Source organism: Epinephelus fuscoguttatus, linkage group LG21 (assembly GCF_011397635.1).
Source record: "Epinephelus fuscoguttatus linkage group LG21, E.fuscoguttatus.final_Chr_v1".
Taxonomy (NCBI): domain Eukaryota; kingdom Metazoa; phylum Chordata; class Actinopteri; order Perciformes; family Serranidae; genus Epinephelus; species Epinephelus fuscoguttatus.
In genome coordinates this window covers 34,194,946-34,222,747 of record NC_064772.1, presented here as the reverse complement: position 1 = coordinate 34,222,747, position 27,802 = coordinate 34,194,946, and the positions used below count along the sequence as shown (strand labels likewise).

Genomic DNA, 27,802 nt, shown 5'->3' with positions numbered 1-27,802 from the left:
AAAAGAGTCATGCCAAGCTGGCATTAGAAAAGGGAAAAGTGGGGAGCCGTTTGAAAGCAAAAGTAAATATTATAAGAGCACACAAAGAAGGACAGAACCTCTCAGTAAGAATCCTGCTCTCTCATATACACGCAGTATGTGTTTTTGTTTCATATCAATGGAGAAATAATGTCCCATTCTTACCTGATGAGTTGGCATCATTTCATCTACAGTGAGCCAAAAATATGACTTCCATTAACACATCAATCTCACAGTGAAATGGCACAGCAGGAACATATTGTCTTGTTCCTCGTGTGTTGCAGCCAGTGAAGCTTTTTACAACCTGAACTGTTGCTTTTCACTTTGAAGCTTCTGAAGGATTTCCATCTGATTAACCGTGTTCATGCAAGCACAGCTCCATGCTGGACAATACGAGCTCTGCTGCTGTTGTGGCAGAACACAGTGAATGGCGGGACTTTGCTCCAGGGATGTGGCATTTTCATCAGGGTGCACGCAGGTTTGGTATTTTGGTGACCCACCATGAGACTGACTTCATGGAAGTGTGAGGAGATGCGCAGCAGGGGGCGAGTCAGTAACAATCAGGCAGCAGAGCATGGTTTTAGGGTTTGGGGTAAGTTTGTGGTTTTTCCTTGAGATGCCTGTTTGACCAGGTCATCTTCAAAAGTTTGGTGGGTAATATGTTGCCACAAAGTAGTGCATGCACATCCTGTTATTCTATCAGGTGTGCAAAAAGGCAAAAATAGTATAAAGAGAGCTTTTTGCATTTACTTGAGACAAAAATATTTGCCCCATTTTTCTGAATTAACAAGATTATTATCTCAGAATTTTGAGAAAAGTTTTCATGAGAAAAATCTGCTTATTTTTCTGAATTAATGAGATAATAATCCTTTTATCTATTTAGATTATTTTTTCAAGTGAATGTTTTATACTTGATATTGTGGAGAATCAGTTGGCCAGTTTGACTGACACTGAAATCTTTAGTTTTATATCTTAAGTAAAGTATGCATCCATTTTCAACCGCTTATCCAAACCGGGTTGTGGGGGCAGTAGGCTGAGCGAAGTATTCCAAACGTCCCTCTCCCCAGCAACACTTTCCAGCCCCTCCTGCGGGACCCCAAGGTGTTCCCAGGCCAGATGAGATATGTGATCCCTCCAGCATGTTCAGGGTCTGCCCCGGAGCCCCTTGCTAGTGGGACATGCCTGGAACACCTCTAACGGAAGTGCTCAGGTGGATCCTGATCTGATGCCCGAACCACCTCAACTGACCCCTTTCGAAGGAGCAGCGGCTCTACACCGAGCCCCCTCCGGATATCAGAGCCCCTCACCCTATCCTATCTCTAAGGCTAAGCCCAGACACCCATCTGAGGAAACTCATTTTGGGTCACTTGTATCTGCGATCTCATTCTTTCGGTCACTAGCCAGAGCTCATGACCATAGGTGAGGGTTGGGATGTAGAAAGTATATACAGATACCATGCCCACTATGGACTGTATAAAATAATGACTGTAGCCTCCGTGGCATCATCCAATGGTTTGTAGACCTCGAGTTTGTCTTTTGGCCGTCGCCATCTTGCATTTTTGGAGCCAGAAGCAACCATAGTTGGACAGGGGGGTGGTGCTAACTCTAACACAAGCTGCCAGCTTTATTAAAGCGGTGCGTGTACAGCTTTGGCTAACTGTGATAATGCTAATGCTAATGTTTACTTTAGCTAGCGACAAACAGGCTTAAAACCATTAACACAAAATGTACTTGCCGCAAAAACGGAACATCTGTCTTCTTAGGGGGTATTTTAGTACAACCAATCACTGAACAAGGCCTTTTTATTGGCTGTACACATGCCGCATTTTTTGCGCCCTCAATTCATTGTTTTCAAAGTAGACTCGCAGCAGGTGTGCTCAAATGCCAGAGCGATGCCAACTCAGCTCACACATGTTCCCAAGCACCTATATTTTAGGGCGCGATGGCTGCACCCTGAGATAAACTTCAGTTCAACTTTTGTAATACATCAGCACGCATCACGTCATGTGACGAGGGACAACCAATCGTAGGTGGCAGACATCTTTGCATTCATCTATTACGATCAGTCTGTGTAAATATGAAGAAGAAGTTGATCATTTTAGTGCAGAGCTAGCCACGGTTCTAAATGAATTTATCAGCATTACACTGACGTGAGGTTTAGCTGCAGAGCTGGGGTTATACGTGCTACCATCAAAATAAAGGGATAAATAGTTTCTTTATAGGAGCTACACTATTACGATCATGACATAAGAAACGTATCCTCACATCTACCCATTCAATATGTCTGAAACATTCTGTGGTCAATGGGTTCAGGAGATTTAGAGTTTGCCTTCCCTACTTCAGTCCACCGATCAATCTAATTCAAACAGCTCCTGACGACGCCTACATGTTTGGACAGCATTAAAAGGCAGCCTGTCACCACAGTTGGAAAGCGTGCCTCCACCAACATGCCAACCACCTCAATCACTGCACAGTCACATCAGCTACAGCCTGCTCCGTTCCCCAGACCTACTGTCTGTCTGCATCACAAAACCCCTGATCCCCCCACATCACCACACCACAGAGTCACTGTCACTTTTACACATCACACCTGCAGACAGACAGACAGACACAGGTGTGGACAGATGGGTGGTTAGGTAGACGTGCTGGCAGGTGGGTAGACATGCTCAAGGTCGGTGTTAGTGTTGCTGCATGTGTGTGTCACATCTGTCTCTTTTTCTGTCTCAAAATTCCTCTCTCCCTGTCTGTTTGCCTCTTCAAGTACAAAACTGACACCAGAGTCCCATGGACACACACACACACACACACACACACAGCCCACCAAATAGATGACCTCATCCTGTCTGACTGGCTGGCAAAGACACACACAAACACACACACTATACAAAGTGTTATATAATCCCACTGGGTGACAGAAGCATTGTGTCTAATAGCCCGTGCAGGCTACTATGAGGGCATACAGACAAAACAAAAGCTGTGGCCAATAAAAAGGCTTCACACCACCTTTAAATGGCCTCATTGATTCAGGGTAAAAGTGACAGGAAACAGCTGCGTTTCTTCTTATACTGCCAGGTAGCTCTCCTGTCTTGTAGGCCTGGGACATACGACACGAATATAAATATACCAGTAGATACCGATATATGTTGATACTGATAGCTTGTAATCGTTGTGGTTTGAGGTTGTTTCGACATTTAAGCTGATGCTTTCTGTGCTGAAGTTCCTCTGTAGCAGAGCAGTGCTCATTTTCAATCTGACATTTCATAACAAAACAAACAGCATGTGATCCCAGCTGGCCACTAATGTCATTAGACATCGATATTTGGCTGAATCTGGGTTGTGACATCAGGTGAGCAAAGTTCAGTGTCAGTCCAACGTCTAGTGCCAATGTAAATTTGATGTAAAACAGTGATGACAGATTTTTTTGTTGATGTAATACTATGTTGTTAAATCACCTAAATCCAGCTTCTTCCTAATATCTCATGCCAATGTCATCTTGACGTAGAATAACGACATTTAGTCATGAGGTTTACAGACTAAAACCAAACGTCTGCAAAAGATCGTAAATGTCACCAGCTATTTTTACACAGAGATCACGCTATTGTGCCGCTACAAAGTCCCTTCTTTATGCCGCCTTTGCATTTTTACACCAAATAACGGCGGCATCATGCTGCTCCAGTGCGTGATTATAAACAACCTGCCGGCATCATGGAAGCAAAAGAGGCATGACGGGTGTGACATGTAACAATTGCAACAATAACAATGACATTAATATGGCAATAACAATCATTTACAGTCCCTGTTATTTTGCTGTTAATCTCGCCCTTAAGGAGCTACGCCGTACGTGATGTGCACCCTTCCTTCACTTGGGTAAAGGAAATCTCCACTAGTTGCCAGGCTAATTTATACCAAGTAAAATGCCATAGGCTTGTGCTAATAACGTTAGCATGTTGTATTTGTGGGGAAAATGTGTCCAGATAAAGACAAGTGTTTGTCTGTGAATGCTGCGAGTTATAGTGAAGCTGATTTGTGTTGAATATTGTCTCTCTTAAGCCATGTTTAATGTGTGTTTAATGTGTGTTTAACGTGTGTTTAATGTGTGTTTTGAATCAACTTAACAACTTAACTTAATCAACTTCACAGAAACTAAACCGCCGACTAGTGTTTTGGAGGTGTAACTAAAGAGTGACACGGACACACCACCACACAAGTATAAATACTCACACATAAAGCTGATGCACACGTAAAAATCCGTCTTAAGAGTCCAACATCTGTCTGATGTCATTTCGATGTCTGGGGCCAGCTGGGACGCTTACAAACTGTTAAAAATAGCTTCATATCTGTGATGTGGTAGTTTTTAATGCTGTGTCTTGAATTCTAAATCAAGAAGGTGTTTCTATCACAATCAATGGGTCGTAGCGCAACTGTCATCGCTAGTTTCACACCAACACAGCTGTTATTTTCCCTGTTGGCGCTCACATTGTGTCAGGAGCAAATGTACTTGTGCCCATCTGTGTCCATGGATGTGTCGGTCTTAAAATGAGCTGTGGTGCATTGTTGGTGGATTGCAATTTTGAGGTAGCCAAAGCGACAGCGCCATTGACCAACAGAAACATGGTCTCAGTCAGAATGGCGGCATATTTAGCTGCTATTTAAAGGGAATGGGAGATGACACTGACCAAATACAGCCCTTTTTGTCCTTGCACCTTACTTTGTCCCAAGATAATGCACCGTTTAACTAGCAGAAGTGGAGTAGGACACGTCTCCCCATTCACTTTGGATTATACACTACAGATTGGTAAGGCAGAGTCAGGTGTTTTGTTTTTTGCATTGTCCAGCTTGCTTTATTGTGTGATGTGTATTTAGGTTGTACTACACATCCCCATGCAGTTGATTCATGAGCTGTGGTAAGCTGAGACTGCCAGACGGCAAGTCAGCTAAAAAAAGGTGAGAGATTCCTTTGCTTTGGCCTCAATACAGCCAGGTATTTTTTTCCCAACACGCTAATTCACCTCTGAAAGGCAGAAATGAAGGAAGGAGTGATGAACACAGGTGTGGAGCGAGAGGAGGATAATCTCAGGGGGGGTGCTGGGAGACATGGATGATGGAGGGAGACAATGTCTTTACTGACGTCTATATATAGCTCAATCGCATCTCCTTTGCAGCCCGTCACAACATCCCCATCCCCGCTAAACATCCATTGTTTCCTCCTTAGCCCCTCTTCCCATTAGTCGCCAAAGCAACTGCCTCCTGTTGCTATGGCAACTGGCTCCTCATCAGTTTGCCGGCTCCAGCCATGTGGGGGGTTGGGGGGAAATGGTTCGAGGGGATGTTTGGTGGTGATGGTGGGGGTATCGTCTGAAGAATCAGGGGCTGATGGAGGGAGGATGGATGATGGCATTGAAAGCTAACTCTGTGTATGTGTGTGTGTGTGTGTGTGTGTGTGTTTGAGGAGGGGGATGGTTATTAATACTGTATGCTACAGACCCCAGGGAGGGTATTCCACTATGCTAATCCACTCAGCTTCTAGCCACAGGTCACAGAGTTTGTTCCACTCAGTGGTGTCTTTGCATTAATTACAGTCGTCAGGCAAGAGAGCGGCTCCCTGGAAACCAGTCTGATGATAGATAGATGAATGACGGAAGAACATGGAGATCTGTACCCGGCTAATGCAGGCGATGATGCACAAGTGTGGACACGGAAAAGTACACAAACACACAGTATGTAACACATACACATGCAGACAAAGAGATAACGTTCCCACCAGAAGTCGGGGTAATTGGTAAAGAAGACAACAGCGTTCATTACCAGCCATTATCCGAGTGACCACGGAAACACACTGCATTCACAAAAGAAAGAAAAAATAGACACATCATCTGGTAATTATGAGTTACTATCTTGTGATTACAAGAAAAGATCATGTAATTCCGGGAAAATATCTCTAATTATGCAATCAGGATCTGGTAATTATGAGAGAAGTTAAGCCTAGTTATCAACCTTCGCCACTGGCTACAGGGTAAGACTTTAAATCCACTTTTATTTCCTTCTCGGGTAATATTACTGTCACTTAAGGTGAATGGCATTAATAATGGTATATCAAGACTGCACAGGCATCTCAAGTCGTTGGGATAGTTCAGGTGGAAAGCTCAGTCTGACCGGCAGGAAGTCGCTCCCGTTGTGCATGAGCAGTCAAACTTACATGGAACGCTTCATGGATATAAACTTAGGTATTTCCAGTTTTGGAGGTGGTATCTGCAGCCAGGTGGCTGAAGAATAATGTTTTCGGGTTGTTCATCCATCCGTCCCATTCTCGTGAACGCTAAATCTCAAGAATACCTTGAGGGGATTTCTTCAAATTTGGCAAAAACGTCTACTTGGACTCAACTATGTACTGATTAGCTTTTGGTAGCCAAAGGTCACTTCGACCTCACAAAACATGTTTTTGGCCATAACATGAGAATTCAAATGACAAAATTCCACAAAAATGTCTAACAGGATAGAATGATGGGGTGATATGCACAAGGTCAAAGGTCAGCTTCACTGTGACATCATAATGTTCTGCATAAAACACTTTTCAGGCCATTACTCAATGTCATATCACAGGAACAGAAGGGGAGACATTCGGTCAGATACTGAATTAGTGACGCTAATCTTGGGTGTCCATCTTGAAACTGTGCTGACTGTATAGATCTTCTATGCTGTCGAGGGGAAAGGTGTGTGAGGCATCTATGTTTTCACAGGCATGTATGTGGATATAAGTGGTGGAAATGAGTTTCCTCCGTGGGGTGTCTCTACTCAGCCTTAGAGATAGGGTGAGGAGCTCAGACATCCGGAGGGAGCTCGGAGTAGAGCTGCTTCTCCTCGCGTCAAAAGGGGTCAGTTGAGGTGGTTCGGGCATCTGATCAGGATCCTCCTGGGCGCCTCCTGCTGGAGGTGTTCCAGGCACGTCCCACTAGTAGGAGGCCCCGGGGCAGACCCAGAACACACTGGAGGGATTACATATTTCGTCTGGCCTGGGAACGCCTTGGGGTCCCCCAGGAGGAGCTGGAAAGTAATGCTGGGGAGAGGGATGTCTGGGGTTCTTTGCTTGGCCTGCTGCCCCTGCGACCCAGCCCCGGATAAGCGGATGAAAATGGATGGATGGATGGATGGATATGGAGGCATACAACCGTAAAGCAAGCATTCCGGTTTGATAATTACGAGACCTTTTCTCAGAATTACAAAATCCTGATTTCGCAATTACGAAATCTTTTCTCTTAATAATGAGGTATTGAATCAAAAGGTGTCTATTTTTTTCCTTTTGTCAATGCAATGTGCTTCTGTCTGTGAAAGTACAAAAAACCAGTTAAAGTTCTACTTTAGTAAAAGTACAGGTGTATCAACTGAAGTAGGGCTGCCCCCGACTAAGACTGTTCCCAGTCGACCAGCAGTCCTCATCAGGGTCCATCAGTGGACTAGTCTCCTGCATGTTTCTGATATGAATGTAATGATTAAATGATGTATTTTGGTGGTTTGAGTTGAAGGTGTGAGAAAGAATAGTATCAGTAACATTGTTAACACTGTGCTACATTACAGAGAAATACAAACCGTACTAATGAACCTTCATTAATATAGGCCTATATTTTATCTCCAAGTGCACGTCACACACTGAGCGAGCCGCCTGTTAATGACGCTGTGGGCTAATGGGCATGTAGCTACTTCCATGTTTCAGATGATACGTCATGTTTGTAGTCGACCAATGAAGATGAGTTTACATATCACCTTGGGTTCGTCCTTCACCTTCTCAAAATGATCCCACACTTTGGATTTCCTGCCTGACATGTTATTAACTAGCCTGTGGAATAACCGCAGGTACCAGCCCTGGAGATTAACCTGACTCCTGTCTGACTGCTGAGCGTGGACACTTCCTGTGTCTGTCCTTTCAGATTAAAGTCCCACATGGTCCAGTCATATAGGTTTAGATTTATTTTGACAAGGCACAGCTCACTTTAGAGTTTCATGTTTGTTTGGGGGTTTTTTTTGTGTCTAGGCAACCAATGAAATCTTGTAGACGAATGACGTTTCTGGTCGACTATCAGGGGGCAGTCCTAAACTAAATGTACTTAAAGTATCAAAACTTTTAAAAAAGTAATGACACATTATTATATTTGACAATGCAGTTAATTTTATATGTTCATCACATGTTGGTTTTGTTGTTAAGTCTTCATTTGTATAGTAACTACAGCTGTCAGCTGTCGTACATCTAGTAAGAGTAAGACATACATTTTCCCTTCCAAATGTAGTGAAGTAGAAAGAAATGCAAGTAAAGTACACACAGGCAGCACAACTGTACAAGGTCAACTTCCCAATAAAAAACTTTAACTTTACCTTCAGCTACACAGATTCATCTGACAAAAAACATTAGTTTTTGCCTCTAAGAATAAATGTTATTATCCAGAATATATTGGTATATGTTCAACATTAGTGCTACAGTGAACACTGACTGGCTGGTCCTCTCAGGAGCTGGCCTGCTGCTCCCCACATCCTGTCTGTATTTCCATCTCGCCAACACACCAATCTTCTCCCCACCATGTGTTTCTCATTGTCACCAATTTTCTTGCATTACTTGGTAATGAAAAGAAAGAATTTGCCTAAATAGAGCATAATTGAGAGAGGAGAGAGCGTCTCATTCACTTTCATTAATTAATGACATAATACCCAGCGGCTCAACTATTCCCTGTGAAGCAGCTGCAACTGCTAAGTTCATTATTCATAATGAATGAATGTGGCGCCCCCAGCCAACGTAGACGTATCTACTCCACCCATAGCAGTCTCCGTCTCTCTGTCACACACAACAACATAACTGCCTGTTTACAACATCTCCCACTGCCATCATCAAATGTCCACCAACATTTTCCTACTCCTCCTACCATCATCCTCACTGTCCTGCAGGGCATTCAGTCTGTCGGTTGTGGCGGACAGCAGCACAGAGCGCTGAGCTCCGGCTCTTATAACTGAAAGCTAATTGGACGAGGATCCATGCTGAGTGAGATGAAATTAATCCACAGAATGAAGAGCGACAGGGAAAATGGCAAATGTGACATTCATATCTGTTAGCATGACTATTACTGTAGGTGCCAGCCTGTCACTTTATCCTGGGTTTAATCTCACAGGCAATTTCAAGAATGTGATGGAAACAAATGAATCAGCTGCATTTGTGGTATGTGGATAACCTGGATATTGGGATGATGCATAGCAAAAAAATAAAAAAATAAAAATAAAAAATATCTAAAATCATGTTTTGGTTTTATAACAAATCTAAACCACTTCTAGGGAATGGGAACGAGTCGGCCATTTTGGAGAAGATAAGGATAAGAGCCATCCACAAAACAGAACTCAGTGAATAAGATTCAAACACCAAATATGGCGTACAGTCAGACACAAAGACAGGCTAACATTATGTGTTTCATTTTGCAAGACACCAATAGGTTAATGATGCATGATTAGCTGTCGTTTTGTTAGCATTCAGTTAGCATAATGTTAGCGAGCTTATCTATTGTTCGGATGACTGTGTAGTTGCTATCTGGCCTGCAGATCTGAAATACTAAACTAAACTACAGCACTTCACAGAAATCCTAATCCAGCTAGTGTTTTGAAGGTGTAACTGCAGAGTGACACAGACACACCAGCGCACAAGTAGAAATGCTCACAACAGCGTAGGCTGTGCACAGAGCTGATGGTCTAGTTTAAATCCTGCTAAAGGGTGAGAGCAGGTTATTGTTAGCCTTCACTTCCTGTTGTTTGGTGTTATTGGACAAACTCAGTCCCCTGCTAATAAAATAAATTCACCTCTATATTAAGCCTCAGGTGGCATTTCAATTCCCTTTTTAGGATTTGTCCACCTGTGACACAGCCAGTCGCTCATCAGGCAGCGGCAGGATGGTAAAAACAGCAGCACCAGACACGTTCCCATCCTGCTCGCTCTCCTTCCATGCTGCTGGAAGATTATTTTCATAGCAGTGACAGCTCAGTCTGTGCCCCATCTATCTCACTCTCCACCTCCTCCTTTTGAAATACAGCTTTCAATTTTTATAGCCACCTGTAAATGGTGAAAGGCTCTCGAAACATTTCAGTATAATTTAACGCACACATGGCAGGAATTTGAACTTTGAATGTAGGATGTGTAGTTGTCTGGTGCTCAGCTCAGACTGCTCTTTGATGGCACTCAGTCAAAGCATTTTTATATCTGTCTCCCCTCCTCCTCTCTCATCTCTGTCCCCTGCTGCCTGCTGGTTTAGGATATCTCCATATTTCACAGACTGGTACAGAAAAGCACCAGTGCCTGGCTTGTTTACTTGTTTTGCATAATTAAGATGCTGAAAGCAGTGACTGCCTCCCACTGAGGTTTGTGCAATCACTTACCAAAAAACCCACTACCACAAAAACCTAGACAGCAACATGTTCTCTGTCTCTACAGTGCATCCTCTACCTGTACTGCTCCATGAGCTCGCACCCTGTTTGTGTTCCAATTTGTCTTCTCGGACTTCCATCGTCAAAGAAGAGACGGAGTTCAGCAACATCAATCTTTGCTGCATTATTGTCATGACAACAACAAATTACATGGCTGTTGGCAATGTACAGTACCCACTGCCTCAAGGTCATCAGTGCTAGCAGGAAAAGTTACAATTTTCCTCAAATCATATAGCACTTAAAACCCGACAGAGCTGATTCAAAGAGAAGCATTACAGCGAGAACAAGGACACAGAAAAAATGAAAGGATGAGGAAAAGTAAAATAAAAAAGTCGTAAGTTCAACAACTCAAAAAAGTAGAAAATGTAGTTTAAGTCGGCGACTGAAAGGTTCAACAGAGTGAGATCAACTGAGGAAAGTGGCATCTTTTGAGAGAGCCCCGTTAACAAAGCACAAAGTACCCTACGCTGTACACTATGCCAGCCTGATGTGCACCTCCCCAGAAATGTAGCTACACATCACAGCGACGCAGACCTCCTGTCTATGTCTGTAAGCTGACACCATTTCCCTCAGTGGAAACAAAGCTTTCATTTACTTTAATTTCACAGATAATATACAATAAATTATGAAGACAATAAAGCCTCCACAAAAATGCATTTGAAGTCTAATGTGTGATTTATCCTGGCTTCATATGAGCAGAGGAAATCTCCACTCATCACTAGCCTAACTTCTACAATGTTCTACAATGCCATAGGCTTGTGCTAGTAATGTTAGCATGTTGTCTTTGTGTGGAAAACATGTTTAGTATAAGACAGTAGGGTTGGGTCGGTATGAGAAAAAAAAAAAAAGGGTTCGGTTTTTGTAAAAAAAAAAAAAAAGCATCAAGTCGGTAATACCGGATTTTCGCCACTTGGGGGTGCAATTGACTCATTTAAAATAAAAAACGACCTTAGGACAACAGAGTGACAGTAACAAGTTGCTTCTTTTATTCCTTACAAATAAATTTTGCAGCTTATTCCATCAGTGCAAACAAGGGTTGCCTCCTTCGTCTGGCTCAAAGCCAAAGTGTTGCCATAGTGGCGCATTCCTTGATTTCGTCGAGACTAAATTGTACGCCGTTATCGACTCCCTGTCACTATTAAACAAACTCCAGGCTACAGTAGAGGCACATGCGCACTCGCACCTCCTAGCTCAGTCCCCGCCCCACCCCCCTCTCTCTCCTGCTCGCTGTGCGCTTGGTGAAGAGGCGGACACAGGTGCTCACAGACTCGGGCGTACTATAAGCGGAGCGGACTACGTGTAAAAATGTCCGTGAAAAATCCCTGCGATGTGAAAAATACATGCCAAACAGTCTTTTGTGTGACACTGGTGCGGGGAGCGAAGTCCGCGCGGTCGTGCTTTGCGCGCACAGGGCTTGCAGACGTCCACTTTTACCGGGTGGACCTCCGCAGCGTCTGCTCCGCGTACTTTCTGCCCGAGTATGTGGTTCAATCGGTCTCAAAAAAATAAAACCCGGTCCAAGACTGAGTACCGGACCGAATTGGTATTACTGAGAACCGACCCAACCCTATAAGACAGTTGTTTTGTCAAATGTTGCTGTTGTCCCTGGCTTCATATGAGTGGAGGAAAAGTCTTCTAGCCACTTGGCTAATTTATACAATGTAAAATGCCATAGGCTTGTGCTAATAACGTTAGCATGTTGTATTTGTGGGGAAAATGTGTCCAGATAAAGACAAGTGTTTGTCTGTGAATGCTGCGAGTTATAGAGAAGCTGATTTGTGTACTTGTGTTTGGAATTATCTCTATTAATCCATGTTTAATGTGTGTTTAATGTGTGTTTTGAATCAACTTAACTTCACAGCACTTCACAGAAACACTCCTGCTGACTAGTGTTTCTAGGTGTAGCTGCAGAGTGACACAGACACACCACCACACAAGTACAAATGCTCACAACAGCGTAGGCTCTGCACAGAGCTGAAGCACATTATTAATGAATCGCTGGCACAGTAGAGTTTAAACTATTACATGTCCATTTGATGATTTCATGTGTGTCTGTATCAAACTGAAACTGTACCCTTAGCAAGTGTGCTGTCAATGTAGCGTCTCATTAACTTCAGCATCTGTTGCTGTTCCTAGGGCAACATTAACTGATCCTTAGTCTCTATGGCAACTCCCCCAGCCCTGTTCTTTTCCTTCCTCTTGTCCCTCCCCAAAAGCACTCCGCGTCTCTTTCTGTCCACCACTGGAAACCTGTAAATAAAAATTTGACCTTTGTCAACATTTTGTCTCAAAGGCAGTGCGGTCTTCAGTGTCTGAAATCCAGTTCAGATCTGTGGTTGTCAGGTGATCAGGTAAAGGACTAAATCACTAGAGTGACAAATTAGGATGCTGGTAATAGCTTCATTATCACCTGAACACTTTCAATGTGCCTGAGGTTGTGTTTGTGTCTCTGTGTGTGTATTTCCAACCAATCAGAGCCTTTTTCAGGCACAGTTTTATCATACTAAGGTGCTAAGTGGACCTTTTCCAGCTGCTGAGGCATAAAGGGCACACACTGCACGGTGCTACCTGCTCGTCTGCCGTCCAATCATCTGTCTGAGAGTCCTTTTAAAAGCAGTAAGAACTTCTGGTGAAGCGTTAATGTTGCATCCTTTTCTAATGGAGGCATCCACTCTAAGAAATTCACTCAAATAACATGATAGCATGGAAAATATTCTGGTATCAAGGTCTGTGAAGTTTTGAACATGGTAAAATACCTCAGCTGCAATCTGTGGTACAGAAACTGTAATGTACAGAGTGGGGACAGATAATGATTAAAGGCACCGAGACACCATGAGCCTCCAGAATAACGCAAGTACTGGTTGATTTTTCTTATCTATAGAAATGTAATGGGTGAATGGAAAACCATGTTTTCAACATATATAACCTTAATTGTTGTTTAGTTGACAGTCGGGCTGGGCGACATGGCTTCAAAATAACATCACAATATTTTCAGGCTATATTGCAATATCGATATTTTAAAATTTCCTCTCAACTACTGTGAACTACTAAAATACTAAATTACTTACTGAACTACAGTTGCAATAAAGTTAAAGAAAGTAGCTACTGTCATATAATTAAGTTAAATACGTGCCATTATAATAAAGTTCAGTAAAATACTGCACTAATAACGATAAAGAAAGTACTGTTATAATTTAATAATTAAAGAAAAACCAATGGTGCTTTTATTTTGAAGCACCCAGCTTGCAGTCAACAGTTAGATGTCAGCAGGTTGCAGAAAGTTAAACTGTTGCCGCCGCGCCGTTGTGAGCTGAAAACACAGTAACAGCACAAGTCGCACTAGTGCTCCATGGTCACAAAATGGGACTAAATAGTTGTGGTCTGGAGCCCTGCAGATACAGAAACACCTCACCTGCTTACACTATCGTTAAACTTGTTAAATTAAATTGTTACCAGGGAACAAACACCTCTCCAGTTTGTATATAAATAGTATTTGCTACTGGTCACAGTGGTGCTCCATGGTCGCAAAATGGGACTAAATGAGGAGTGTGCATGATGAATCATCAGTGAGACACTGGAGAGAGTGACAGAACTGAAACATTGAAGTGAGTCTCAAGTTGACAATTCCAATATAGTCATTTTGTACATCCCACATGGAACAAGCCATGATACACTGAGTATCATCGACAGATCACCGCTAACTGACAGCAACTACTCGTACAAATACAACAAATTATGTCATTTATCAGTGCCTTCCTAAATGACCAATATGACCTTTTAAAAAATAATTACATGCACATTTTCTCCTCTGTGGTGAAGCTCTGGTTAAATTTGGCCACAGAAATATAATATAAAATATATAAAAACGACATCACTCTACTTCTATTCTTCTGAGAGACAAACAATATTATTCACTTGTCATTCATTGTTTGAAATATCTGAACATATGTCTGTATTTGTTTTGTTTCTCTACTCTTTACTCGAGGTTTTTTCATTTATTTGTCAGCATCTGTAGTTCAGCCTGCGTCCAGAGTGCCTCTATTAAAAGCCCAGTGTATATAAACACCAGGCTATATTTATTTAAAATGAATGGTTATGGAACAGACTTCTCCCTAGTGTCTCTCTTTCATATTCAAAGCAAACAAAATGACAATGGTGTCATGCAAACAGAGACAAAACACTGTATATCTAATGGAATTTGAGTGTACTTGTAAGCATCTTGTGTCTGTACATTAGGGTGCCCTGTCTGGGAAGAGATGTTTGTATGTGTGGGCTTATATCTGTTTACCTATCTATATGCATGCCTGACTTTTTCCCTCCCTATGTTTATCTGCATCTCTATCTATAAGCATCTCTTATGTGTAAATCTACCTGTTTGAATCTTCTTCTTCTTGTCTGCCTCTCTGCCATAGATCTGGTCCTAAACCTTGCTGCCTTGATGCTCGTCGATTTTTTTCCGTGCCTCTGTCAGTCTCATGTTTTTCTGGACACTCGTCTGCCTCAGATCTGTCTCCTTCCCGTCATTCTGTTTTCTTAAAGGCTCTCTGTGTGTCTGAAGTCAGCCTGCCTGGGGAGCGGCTAGGCCTCTTCTTTTTTCAGACGCTTTCGTCTTAGCATCTATTTTTATTTATTTATATTCAATAAAAGCTGAATCCGTAAAACACCCTCTCTCCACTGCTCACACAGAAAATGCTCATCCAAATACAGAGTCAGCTTAGTGTAACTGGCTGAACAAACCAAGACTCAATGTTGTGACTCGAGTCTTAAATAGTTAAAAGTTTGGAAATGAATCTCCTAAATCCACAGAACAAAGCTACGGCACTGGTGATCAGGACACTGAAGACACACCGTCTCGGACAGACCTACTTGTTTGCTTACCTGCTGCCTAAGCAAAGCTCAGAATATAAAGTTGCTCCGCTAAATTGCAAATCAGGTCAACTTCTTTTTACAGAGGAAAAGTTTTAAAAAGAGCACATAAAAGATTGATTATATGGATATAGTCTATACAGAGCTACAGCATTCAGTGCCAGCAAAGCAAACTTTTCAAGTCATGATTTGCACAAGTTTCAAGTAATTAAACGTCTGGAAACAGTGTAGCAGAATAAGGGCTCATTTATACTGCCTTTATGTATGGAAATAGATCTGTCCGTTTCAAACATCACTGCACTCATACTTCCATGCGTCCTTTATGTTGGCAATTGTCTTCTTCGTATCCTACGGTTGTATCTCGCTTGAACTATGCCACACTGCCCCCACAATCTCCGCTGGTAATGCTCCATTTTGTCCTTATCTGTAAGCTTTCAGAAAACGTGCACAAATATGGACGAAATCAACACAGACCACAGACAAAAGGCTCCGTACATATACATACATAACGATGAGGATGAAGGAGCCTTAAGAATAATGACATACTGCATGTAAAGAACAACCCCGTCTCGCTCCAAAGTCATCGAAATCTGGCACTTGGGCAGTGACTTCTGCTGTCAGACACCGACAAAAAAGCTGTCCTTTCAAATCGGCATGATGCGCAGCTAGTCACCATTATAGTTTAATGGTGCCCAGTGGTGTCAGGGGGAAACATGGCAAGACAGGAACAAAAGTTAAGGCGGCTGAAGTCCGAGTAGGGCTGACTTTTCTAAATCTGGCGCTTGGGCAGTGACTTTGGGCGTCAGACACCGACAAAAAAAGCCGTCCTTTCACGTTGGCATGGTACGCAGCCACTCGCTGTTTGTTATAGTTTAACTGTTCCCAGTGGTGTCGGGGGAAATGCGGCAGGACAAGAACAAAAGTTAATGTGGTGGAAGTCCCAGTAGGGCGGGCAGGAGGGGTGGTGTATGGGTCCGACATCCACCGACTTTCATCCAGGAGGCTGGTGTTCACCTCCCCTAATACTGTAAAGCCAAGCTCTTGTTGTCTTTTCCTAAAACTAACCATGTGTGTTGTTGGCAAAACGTAACTACATGCTTTTGTTGAAGGAAAAAAAAGTCAAATTTGGGGAGCTGAACTGACATAGTGCTTTTATTTTGAAAGAGACTGTATGCAAACTGTACATTTCTTGTGAAAACGGAAGTGTATTTTGAAAAAAGACAATGCATGTAACACGCTGAAGTTGACCTGGCGTCCCAGAACGTCCATGACCAAAGGTCAATATGTGACGAGGTCAGAGTGAGAATGTGTTGGTAAAGAACTGTATTGATGGAGGACATGAATGTGGGCTGCTACACAGAGTTTTAGCACCATGGACAGAGAATTCAGTCTGTTTCAGTAGAGGTGAGTGTGGAGCGTATGAACCCCAAATTACTTTTCATGAATGGAAATAACCTCTGAAGATGATTTAATGTAACAAATACTCTTCATTGGCATACAGCAGTGAAAACTATTTCTCACCAAATATTAAAACAGCCTCCATCCTCTGAATAAATCTCACAAAATCAACATGAATGCGTGTGCCGCACACTCACAGCTGTTCTGAACGCAGGAGACAAACTCTAAAAAGGGAATCCAAAATTTCCCCTGACTGAGCTGATACATCCGCCTTTTTAAAATGTCAATATCAAAATGTATGAAATGTTAAGCAGAGCCCACACCGCTGGCCTGGAGCCATCTCCCTCTCTGTGGGTTCAGAATGTGTTGCTGGAGCACGGTGCATCTTCTGATGAAATAACCCGCAGTGACGTACGCTCTTGTCCTACAGTTAGCTGTTGGCTTTTACAGTGGCGCCAACGAGGCGAAATCCCAACACTTCCCCTAAAGCCGTCAAAAGGCATTAGCTCACCCTCGTTCGGGGATGGGGCCATACTGTACAAATGTCCCTTCTGGGCTACCATCTAACAGCCTGCTCCCCAATGAAAGGAGCCCGGACAACAACGAAAAGCACTATGTGGTAAAAATAGACCGCTGATACAGTATATTCACGCCTGCCTGCCTTTTGAGGATTTGTGTTGGTCCTCGAATAGTTTGATGAGTCAGTTGTGTACTGAGTGTGTGTGTGTCTCTGTGCAGGGAGAAGGGAGCACAGTGGCGGTATATTTGTGGCCTTTATACCGGCTGGCACCTGTGTTTTAGCTCTGTCTGAGAGAGGGGGAGGGGTGCTGGTGCTGGAATGTGCTTCCTGGTTATTTTGGCACCACATCTTCCTTTTATTTGAAGTAATAAGTTTAGAGTAGAAAGAACCACATCAGGAGAAAGAGCTGGAAACAAGACAACCACATATCATCACCTAATAAACAGGGATGTAAGAAAATGTCGGTACACTCGAGCAGTGTGACATCATGTTCTGCGATACTGTATCGATTCTCAAAAACACTATTAAGGCTGTACGGGGTTAGCAAGCAGATCATGCTGATTTTTTACAGAGCTATTTTAGAGAGCCTCATCAGATATGGAATCACAGCCTGGTATGGCAACCTATCAATGCAACTGAAAAACAGGTTGGCCAATATGCACAAAACAGCAATGAAGACAATAGGTATGAGACAATATGAGTCCATAGAGAATCTGTATAATCAGTCGGTCATGAAACAAGCAACAAAAATCTCTTCAGACTCTACTCACCCACTGTCCTCTGAATACGAACTTCTCCCATCAGGAAGAAGATTTCACTTTATACCAAAGTGCAAAACAAACGACCTCAAATTATCATTTGTTCCAGCCTCCATTAAGCTGTTGAACAATGTTAAAAACTAGTGCAATAGAGCAACGAGCATTAAACACACGGCACTTTAGCACTCAGCACTTTTTCTTGCACTTTAGACATCGCTGTATGTTTCTGTGTTGTGATTGTTAGATGTAGTCCATGTCTGTTTTAATTAATAGAACTGTCCCTGTGATGATGTTTTTATCCTGTCCTGTGAAGCAATGAAATGCAGCACTGTGCCCAAGATGAATTTCCCTTAGGGGACAATAAAGTTTACCTTACCTTACCTTAATGGTCTGCATGCAAAAATTTGTGGCAGTGGTTCGTGTTGTGTCAGGGAGACGTCAGAGATTTGGTCCAAAGTGTACTGGAGCGCACACACGTGAGGCAACAAACTTTGTTTGAGGACTAATATTTCGACACTAGCTGCGTTTTTATCAAAGTAAATGGTAAATATGTTAGCAAACTATTAGCTATTTACACATCCAACCTACACAGCGTTAGAGCTGCCCCCAACAAAAATTTTCCTCGTCGACCAGCAGTCGTCATCAGGGTCCATCAGTGGACTAGTCTCCTGCATGTTTATGATATGAATGTAATGATTAAATGATATATTTTGGTGGTTTGAGTTGAAGGTGTGAGAAAGAATAGTATCAGTAACATTGTTAACACTGTGCTACATTACAGAGAAATACAAACCGTACTAATGAACCTTCATTAATATAGGCCTATATTTTATCTCCAAGTGCACGTCACACACTGAGCGAGCCGCCTGTTAATGACGCTGTGGGCTAATGGGCATGTAGCTACTTCCATGTTTCAGATGATACGTCATGTTTGTAGTCGACCAATGAAGATGAGTTTACATATCACCTTGGGTTCGTCCTTCACCTTCTCAAAATGATCCCACACTTTGGATTTCCTGCCCGACATGTTATTAACTAGCCTGTGGAATAACCGCAGGTACCAGCCCTGGAGATTAACCTGACTCCTGTCTGACTGCTGAGTGTGGACACTTCCTGTGTCTGTCCTTTCAAATTAAAGCTATAGTGCATAACTTCTACAGGTCTGTAAATGTACGTTTCACTCAAGCCACTACTAGAGGAGATGACACAATGCTGATTAAGCCGATCGGCTCCTCTAACATTTCGCGGTATTTTTCAATATATATAATTTTTAGTTTGCATGTCGACCGGCGACATTCCCGTGCTGACGCACAGGAAATGCTTCCTCACAATAAGAAGGGAGGGGGAGGAAGAGTGGAGAGTGTCATAGCAAGAGGTAGAGAGCAGTTAGAAAGAGAAAGCAACATGGCGGAGAAGCGGCTGAGACACGGTTCAGAAGTGGATCTTACCACAAAGAAAAAGCCTGGACGTTCGGCTGAAGGTCTGTTAGCAAACAAGGATTTGTATTGGCGTCGCTTTTCCTCGGTGGAGAGCCCTGAAGGAAGAAACTGGGCTGAGGGCAGACACGGATGTTGCCTTGCTGCTGTTGGATAAGTAAGTGACTTGGTTTATGATTATATTATGAGTAGTATGTGTTGCTGTTACATGTACTGGACCTAGTACTTTATTATTTTCTTGGAAATGGTGCTATGAACGTAATGTAATGTTAGCAGCCTGGTGTTCGCCACGTTGTGTAGCATTGTGTACACGGTGTGAAGCGAGTGTTAATCTGTGTACATGGAAGTGCTGCCGGCTTTTTAGTTGTAATAACGCATTATCCGCTGGGAGGCGACAGAAGTTACGCACTATAGCTTTAATCATCGCAAAACTTGCCGACTAATGATCTCTCTTGTCGACTAATGTTTGGTCGACTATTAGGGGGCATCATCATGAGCGCTCATCTGGTAGTCCCGTTTGTGGCGAATGTAAATCCAATATTTATTTTAGCTCTGTTTTGGGCTGCACCACCTCCTGAGAAATACATCTGGCTCCTTAGCTGCTAAATGCTCAGCTATCTTCACCAGCTAGTTGCTAATATTGTCTATTTGCTACTGAGCAGGTCGTGTACAGTCTATCACAGCTTTGTCATTGAAAACAGCTGCCTGCTGCTGCTGGAAACAAGGTTGACGAGAGCAGTGAGACAAAACAATACGCAGAGAGGGAGGTGGGTCTGGTGATAATTCTTTGTGGTGACCCCATTTACCTGCCATATAATCATCTGGCTAACTGCTATCATAAAAATATCAATTACTGCAGCTTTAAGTCTATTTTATACAACTTCAGCCAATAGAACCACTATAGTCAATACACAGTGCATTATTCATATGTACATTTCTGTCTTTGTATATGTGTGGGTGATGCTCATGTACCTTTACACAGTTCAAAGGTGCTTAGATGGTTGTCATGTGCAGTCTGAAGGATACACTTTGTACTGTGAGATGTCTATTAATAGCAGGGATGTATCAAGGTAGACAGAAAACTAGGCACAATTCCTGGATCTAAAAATACACGGTGATAAATGAGGAGTATTATTTAACTGTTTAAGCTGGTAGCTCACTCGGTGTGGATACACAGCATCTACCACCGATAGGGCTGGATATCGTTCAAAAAAATATTAACAATACCAGCACCCTTAAAGGGAAATTTTGGTTTATTTCAACCTGTCTCCTATCGTCCTAAATTTGTTTCAAGTGACTAGTGACATAGAAATAATAGTTAGCATGTTAGCCGTTAGCCTAGATACAGCCGGGGCGCATAGTAGCATCAGACCTGTTAAAACGCAAGTGAACAGGCAACCTTCAAGTGCAAAGTTAGTCCACTAAACAAGCTTTTTTTCCACAAAGACCGCCTCATATCGTTAGGATAAATGTCAGAGAACATATAGAAAACGACATGTAAACGTGTTGTCTTACCTTACCGGTGTGCTGCCATGTTTGTTTACCATCTAGCTCTGCTTTCCAAAGCGGTTCTATTGGCTGAAGTTGTATAAAATAGACTTATATTTACCATTTACTTTGATAAAAACACAGCTAGTGTCAAAATATTAGCCCTCAAACAAAGTTTGTTGCCTCATGTCTGTGCGTTTTAACAGGTCTGACGCTACTAGGTGTCCCGGCTGTATCTAGGCTAACGGTTAACATGCTAACTATTATTTTTATGTCACTAGTCACTTGAAACAAATTTAGGACGATAGGAGACAGGCTGAAATAAACCGAAATTTCCCTTTAAAGTGATACCGGTACCAATAGAGTGCTTCATTCAATACCCATGATGTGAATGAGTTGGGGTGTAGTGTAGCCACACTTTAGGGTGCTTTCAGCCCTAGAGTCGTCTCCTTTGGTCCGAATCAGGGACCAATGTTGTTCCGAAGTTAAATAATTGCTGGTGTTTCGTGTTCTCAGCACAGGGGTTCAGGATGCAAAAAGGATCAAATGCAGGTACCGTTTGACTCAAGGCGTTTTAATACCACCTGGTACTGTGTTATTCCAGTTGATACCATGAAGGCATCAGGTCCTGATACGCAGCCCTATCTCTGAACCTCCCTTTATCTTCTTTCTCAGTATTTAAAACATCACCCTCCCTGAGGTTTACATCGTTCTCCATCTCTATCTCGGCTTCTCCGCCTCATTTTTTCCTCCTGTCTATCTCTCTGCCATTAAAAGAAGGGTTTATAAATTATCCTTATATATGCCTGTCAGCATTCGTTTCAGCTCTTCATACTCCTTCATCAATCCCACAAGTCTTCCACAGCCTCCTCTCTTCCCCCTTCATCCTTCGCCTCTTTTCTCCTGTGGCACAAAAACAATATTTTCCTATCCCTACCCCCGTCCTGTACATCCCTCCGTTTCTCTCGAAAGTATCTGAAAGCCATTTTTATTTCTCACTCTAATTTATTGTGGTTTAAGCAGTTTTTTTTTCCTCGTATGTCCACCTCCCTCCTCCTCACTGTACTGTACTCCCCTGTCTGTAACCCTCCAAAGTCTGGCTCTTTATTGTGCTCCACATGCCTTCTTATCTTTTGTACAAGGCTTAAATACCAGTCTTGGTGACAAAGACCCACCCCTGGACACTGACAAAAGGTCTCATTACACAGAGGGAAGACAGAGCCAGCTGCACTCAGCACTCTGTCTCACTCTTTTTTCTCTCACATGCACACACACACATGTACCCAAAAACACATACAGAACATAGTGTGCACATCATGTACGTCAAATCGGATGAAGGACATTCACTGCTGTCATGTCTCGCATGTAACACGCATACAAACGTGAACTGACAGCAGCCGTTTCGTCCACAAAAGCTGCATTAAGCTTCTATCTGTGCGACTTGGACGTGGCAAAAACACTAATGCAAGCCCTTCCGTTCTTGTGGAAAGCATTGATCAAAGCTGCTTAATAGCCAGGTTCAACACTCCGCTGTTCCTGCGGAGAGCTGAAGGCTTGCTCAGTCCTCATTACAGCCTCCGACGGGAGGCAGAGACAGGAAGTGTTGAAGGGAAGGACAAGGAAATGAATCCTCTGGAACTCTGCATCCTCATAAATCACAGCAGCACACGAAAAACACTTCAACTCCTCGGGAAAAGGACGAACGCACACACAAGCACACTTGCAAGTATAAACATGCACAAATGCCAATACATACACTCAACATACACAAGCACATACAGGTCACATCCACACACCCACTCACACACAGTGTCAATCAATTCTATATTTGGCTTCCCGTCTCTTGCTGCTGTAAACATGATTATTTCCCAGTCTGCTGAGCAACACTGATACAAATTCATCTACATTTAAACAAGAGCTGAACATGATACAGATCAACAGCTCTCTTTCAGCTTAACATATTAATTATTTAACTTAATTAACATTATCATCTCATGGTCTGCTGAAACCTCTTCTTAATGTGTCACACTGCTATAAAACTAGCAAGGTGGCCAACACATTGTTTTCCAGACTCCTGTCTTAAGCCCAAAACACCTTAACCAACTCCTTTTAACTGTGAATTCTTTCCCAACCTTCTTCTAAATGTCTGAGCTCTTACAGGGTATCTTTGGTATTTTTTTAACCTGGACCCTATATTTCCATGTTTTTGTGTCCAATGACTGATGAGACTGATCTACTATTTAGTGAGAGAGCTGCAGTCAGCAGCAGCAAAACAGACTGTGATGTAACCACTTGCAGCAATTGTGCACCGTCAATTTACGTCCCCTAAATAAGGCTGCTTTCAGACCTAGGGTTGTCTTGCTTTGCTCTCAATCAGGGACTCATGTTGTCCCAAAGTTGTATAATTGCCTAGAGCTGGTTCGTGTTCTCACGGCAGCATTTACAAGAGGACCAGATCAAATGCCTTGTGTGAGAAAGCTGCTCTTGATTGGTCAGAATTTCCATGTGGGAAAAATCCAGGAAGTAAAGCAAACGTTGAAGAAGAGTACACTTGCAAGATAAATGTGACACTTTCTAATGTCACAATGGAGGGACAACTACGCAGGTTGATTTTAGCGCTGGTTTCCACCAAACATTTTTGGTGTGGTACCAACAGTAACCCTTCAGACATGGTACCTAGACCCTAGCATTTCCAGCACAAACAGTACCCTTTAGTGTTGCTGTAGCCCACAGGAACGACCCTCTATGATACTTTTTTTTCAGAGGGTTACTTCACACAACGCTCAAAACCAGACACAACTCAGCCCTGAGCAGAGTGTCCGTCCTCTTCTGACCAATCAGACTGCAGTGCTCACAGCTCCACCTTTTAGTACCAGATCTGGGTACCCCAACAGAGGGGGGACCAAACATGGGGACAGTACAGAACGATTCCATCGGTACCATCCACAACTTTTCACGGTGGAAACAGAAAAAAATGCGTATCAAACTGAACAGAACCGTACTGGTCTGCTCGGTGGAAGGAGGACTAAAAAGAACCGTCTCTGTAGAGATCTTTTCCATAATGTTGTCGGCCACTTGAGCCTGTCAGTGACGCAAATTGACAGTGACAGTGTTGCCACTGCTGGCTGCAATGCTTTTGTTAAATACTGGACTGATTGAATTAATTATTGCTGTCTCCTTTGTTAAAACAAGCTCCACATTGAAAAATACCTTAGTTACCCTTTAACCCTTTCTCTAAGGGTAAGCCTAGCCACCCTGCACAGGAAACTACTTTTGGCCACATGTATCTCCAATTTCATTCTTTTGCCATGACCCAAACCTCATAACAACAGGTAAAGGTTGTATACACAAGTGTCCCAAAAGAAGTGGAGCAACCTACTCTTGTGCACATCAAAAGTTAAGGTTTGACGAAGCCCATAAAACAACATAATCTGCAAATAGAAGAGAAGTCATCCTAACAACACCTAAATGACAATCTTCAGACTTCTGCGGTGCCTTGGTATTCTAGCCATAAAATTCAGAACCAGGAGAAGAAGCAGAGGGCAACTTTGTTAGAATTAAATGCCTACAGTGAATAACTGATTGATTGATTGATTGATTGGTTGATTTGTTGCTCAGCACCTCATCACTCCTCTAGGCAATGGCAGCCTTTTTGAATTCTGCACTCAACTGTCTGCGTCTTCTGCCAATCATTCTGTCATCATCACAGTGACTAGTCTCAATAATGATGCATGAAAGAAACACAACAAAGACACAAGAGGAATTAAAATAGGACTCACCTAACGATGCAGGAGCAGCCCAGGCAGCAATCATCACAGGACATGGAAGGTAAAAATCGACAAAAACAACAATTACCATTTGATACTCTTTTTAAAGTCACAGGCTCAGGAGACACACCAGGGTGTGAACTCTTGATACACGACAATAGAGGTGGAGTTAACATGACCTTCAACATTCTTTTCTAGGAGAAGTTGTAAAGAAACTAGTGAGGAAAACAGTGTTAATTGGACACACGGGAGAGAAGAAAGAGTGACACCTCACCCCTGGATGCAAAGGAAACAGAGCATGATTACAGTGTTAACACATACACCTGGGCAGAAGAGAGAAAGAGAAGGTTGGTTTTGATTTGGTGAAGATGTCTAGTGGTGTTGCTAAGGAGAAAGACTGTGATTGATTAGTAGGAGCACATCCATCAACAGCAACACTGTTAATCACAAGAATATCCCAGCGGTGCAACATTCGGGAATTAAGATACTCACAGATTAAAGTCAAGCCAATCCACAGCCTCAGATGGTCAACACTTGAGCTCATGCATTAGTCACTCAGAAACAGTCCAAATTGGACAAGCCAAAAAGCCCCAGTCAAGATTTTTAGATATATGTGTCCATGCAAGGGGTCTCATTATCGATCTAACCCCTACTGGGTAAAAGACACCCAAACACTCAATCCTGCCCAAATAGCATTTGAAATCAGTTTCAAATATCTGGAAGACTCAAGCTGGATGAAAACACCATGCATGACAATAAACCACTGGTCTTTAGTCTCTAGTCACTCTATAATTAGCTACTATTTTCTCCAGAGCTGACTACAACCAACCTTCGATGACGGGGGCAACTGGAGGGACCATGGCAGGTTCATCCATGGGATCAGCAAAGCTGGGAAAGAAGGGCTTAGCTGTAGGGTTAAGACCAGATCCTGGGGTGGCCGATGGAGGGGAAGAGGGGCTGATGAGTGGGGATGCTTGGAGAGGGAAATTCTTTGCTCCTGGAGAGGTGGGACTCTTGACAGAGGAGGAGGAGGATGAAGAGCGAGACTTCTTGGATTGCTTCTGGGCTGATTTGGCATCTTTGTGCTCTTTGGGTTGGAATTCCTGTGCTGTGGTTTTGGGGGAGCGGAGAGGAGCTGGGCTTGGAGTATCGAAGGACAGCCCTAAGGTTACAGGATGACCTGGGGCGCTCATGTCACTGAAGTCAAAGAGCTCGCTGTTGCCGGTCACGTTGGAGTCATTTAGGAGCCATGAAGCATCTGAAGGTGAAAGAGGTGGGGCCGTGGCTAACACCTCGCCTTTTTGGGAAAGGCCTGGGCTCGGCTGGGAGGCAGGGCTGAAAGCAGAGGTGTCTCCCTCTGGCATGACTTGCACATGAGACTCTAGGAGGGAACTGGTGTTGTCAAACATCCCGCTGTCAACCAAGTCACCACCAGGTGAAAAGGCCTGGCTGCTGTTGCCTAAGCTTGCATTTTCAGTATCCATCAGGAGGTCGAATGGATCATCGGGGCGAGGAGCCATGGGGAAGGAGCCAAGTGTCGCACTGTTGGTGGTGGAGGGCATAGTGAATGGAGGTGCTGTGGCTTTCAGCTCGCTGTTCAGGACCAGTGGGATCATGGGAGCAGCTGCTGGGGAGAACAGGTCCTCAGACAGGGGGGACGGGACCAGGCCTTCTTCTGGGAAGACCTCCTGTTTCCAGGGGCTCTGGCTGGTGTCCATGTCTACGAACGAGGCCTCCAGGTTTGCCTGAGTAGAACTCCCCAGATCCAACAACTTCTCCTCAGTGATTTGAGAGGTCACCGCGGCTGAAGGGACAAACGGTTCTGCTCCCACTCCCCACTCCTCTGGAATCTTCTTCCTGCTCTTACCCTTCTTCCCACGGCCTCCACTCTTTCCAAGCTGCTCCTCCCAGCCACCTTCTCCTCTATCCCGCCTTGGGCCAATCCTGTGGTAGAACTCCTCTGTGTTTTCTCCTTGTGTCTGCATCTCAGGGTGACCCCTGCTCTCGGGGTGTTCGTAAGATCCCTCATCTTTCTGTCGCCTTTTCTTCTTTTTCTTTTGTTTTCGGTCTGAACCATCTCCCTCCCTTTCGTCGCCTCCAGCATACGCAGCGCTCTCTCGGACAGGCCAACTGTCAGGTGAGTCATCAGGGCTGACTGCGAGATGGCCGCAATGGCGAGTGATCACATTGGCAACACTGGGGGTGAAAGGGAGGTCTGCCGATAGGATGCCAGCCCCGTCTGGCCAGCAGTCACCTACGGCACCTTATTGTGGGTGAAGAGGGGAGAGTTTAAAGTTGGGGGGAGATGGGTATGTGGATATGAATTGGTTCCCTTACTCTAACTCAAACAGAAAATGTAGCCGTTTTCTCATATGAACTCCGGACAATGCCTGGCACTGGTTTCGCTGGACATTGTCCGGAGTTTCCCTTTCACACATGTACCATACAACAGGAGACTGTCTGTGTCAAAAACATCGTCACCTACCGGAAATATTACAATTTAAGTAAGGATGGTGCCTGAGTAGAGTAGGATTACACCTCGGTCAGGTAGCCAGTTTGTAATTTGGTCATGAACGACAGAATCTTGTGCTGTTCCTTGAATTTGTTTGATGATTTTGACTTGGCTCTTACCAACAGAAGTTTCCCTAATCTTGTCATCTCTCCAATTAGAGATTTTCATTGACAGCTTTGTGTAGATGACCGTTGTTTCCCTCCAGTTTCATGCGAGCCGCATGACGGAAACGTCATCAACATGCCCATTCGCTAGCTCTGAATTCTCCGGACAATTACTTGCTCTATTCACACACGGGCTCAATAGAACATTATACGAACTTTGTACCAGGGAGCTGGCAAGACAAAGTCCATTTACTGTCCAATCTAATTGATTCACACATTTGCGTTAACACATACTCCGGGAAATGTCTAGATAATTTCAGGTTTGCAGTGCATGTGTGAAAGGGACTGATCTGAGAAACTTAAGAATGCATCAGACAAACAGGCAAAAACAATACAACAAAGACAATCATATCACTGAAAGTGTACACACATTTCTTAAGGAGTTCTAATGTATAGTAGCTATTCCAGTTATTTTTTATTTGCGGAGAT

General features: G+C 43.4%; 1 protein-coding gene across 10 annotated transcripts in view; it reads right to left on the bottom strand.

The window, feature by feature from the left end:
* Window positions 1-27,802, bottom strand: part of LOC125881951 (microtubule-associated protein 4) — a 171,974-nt gene that overhangs the window by 49,659 nt on the left and 94,513 nt on the right. For 9 of the 10 annotated variants that reach the window (XM_049565443.1, XM_049565435.1, XM_049565442.1 and 6 more), the window contains one exon: window positions 25,527-26,960. The exons of the other annotated variant lie outside the window; for it this stretch is intronic. In XM_049565443.1, coding sequence (XP_049421400.1) covers window positions 25,527-26,960 — 1,434 coding nt within the window. The remainder of the gene's footprint in view (window positions 1-25,526; window positions 26,961-27,802) is intronic. 10 annotated transcript variants of the gene reach the window in all.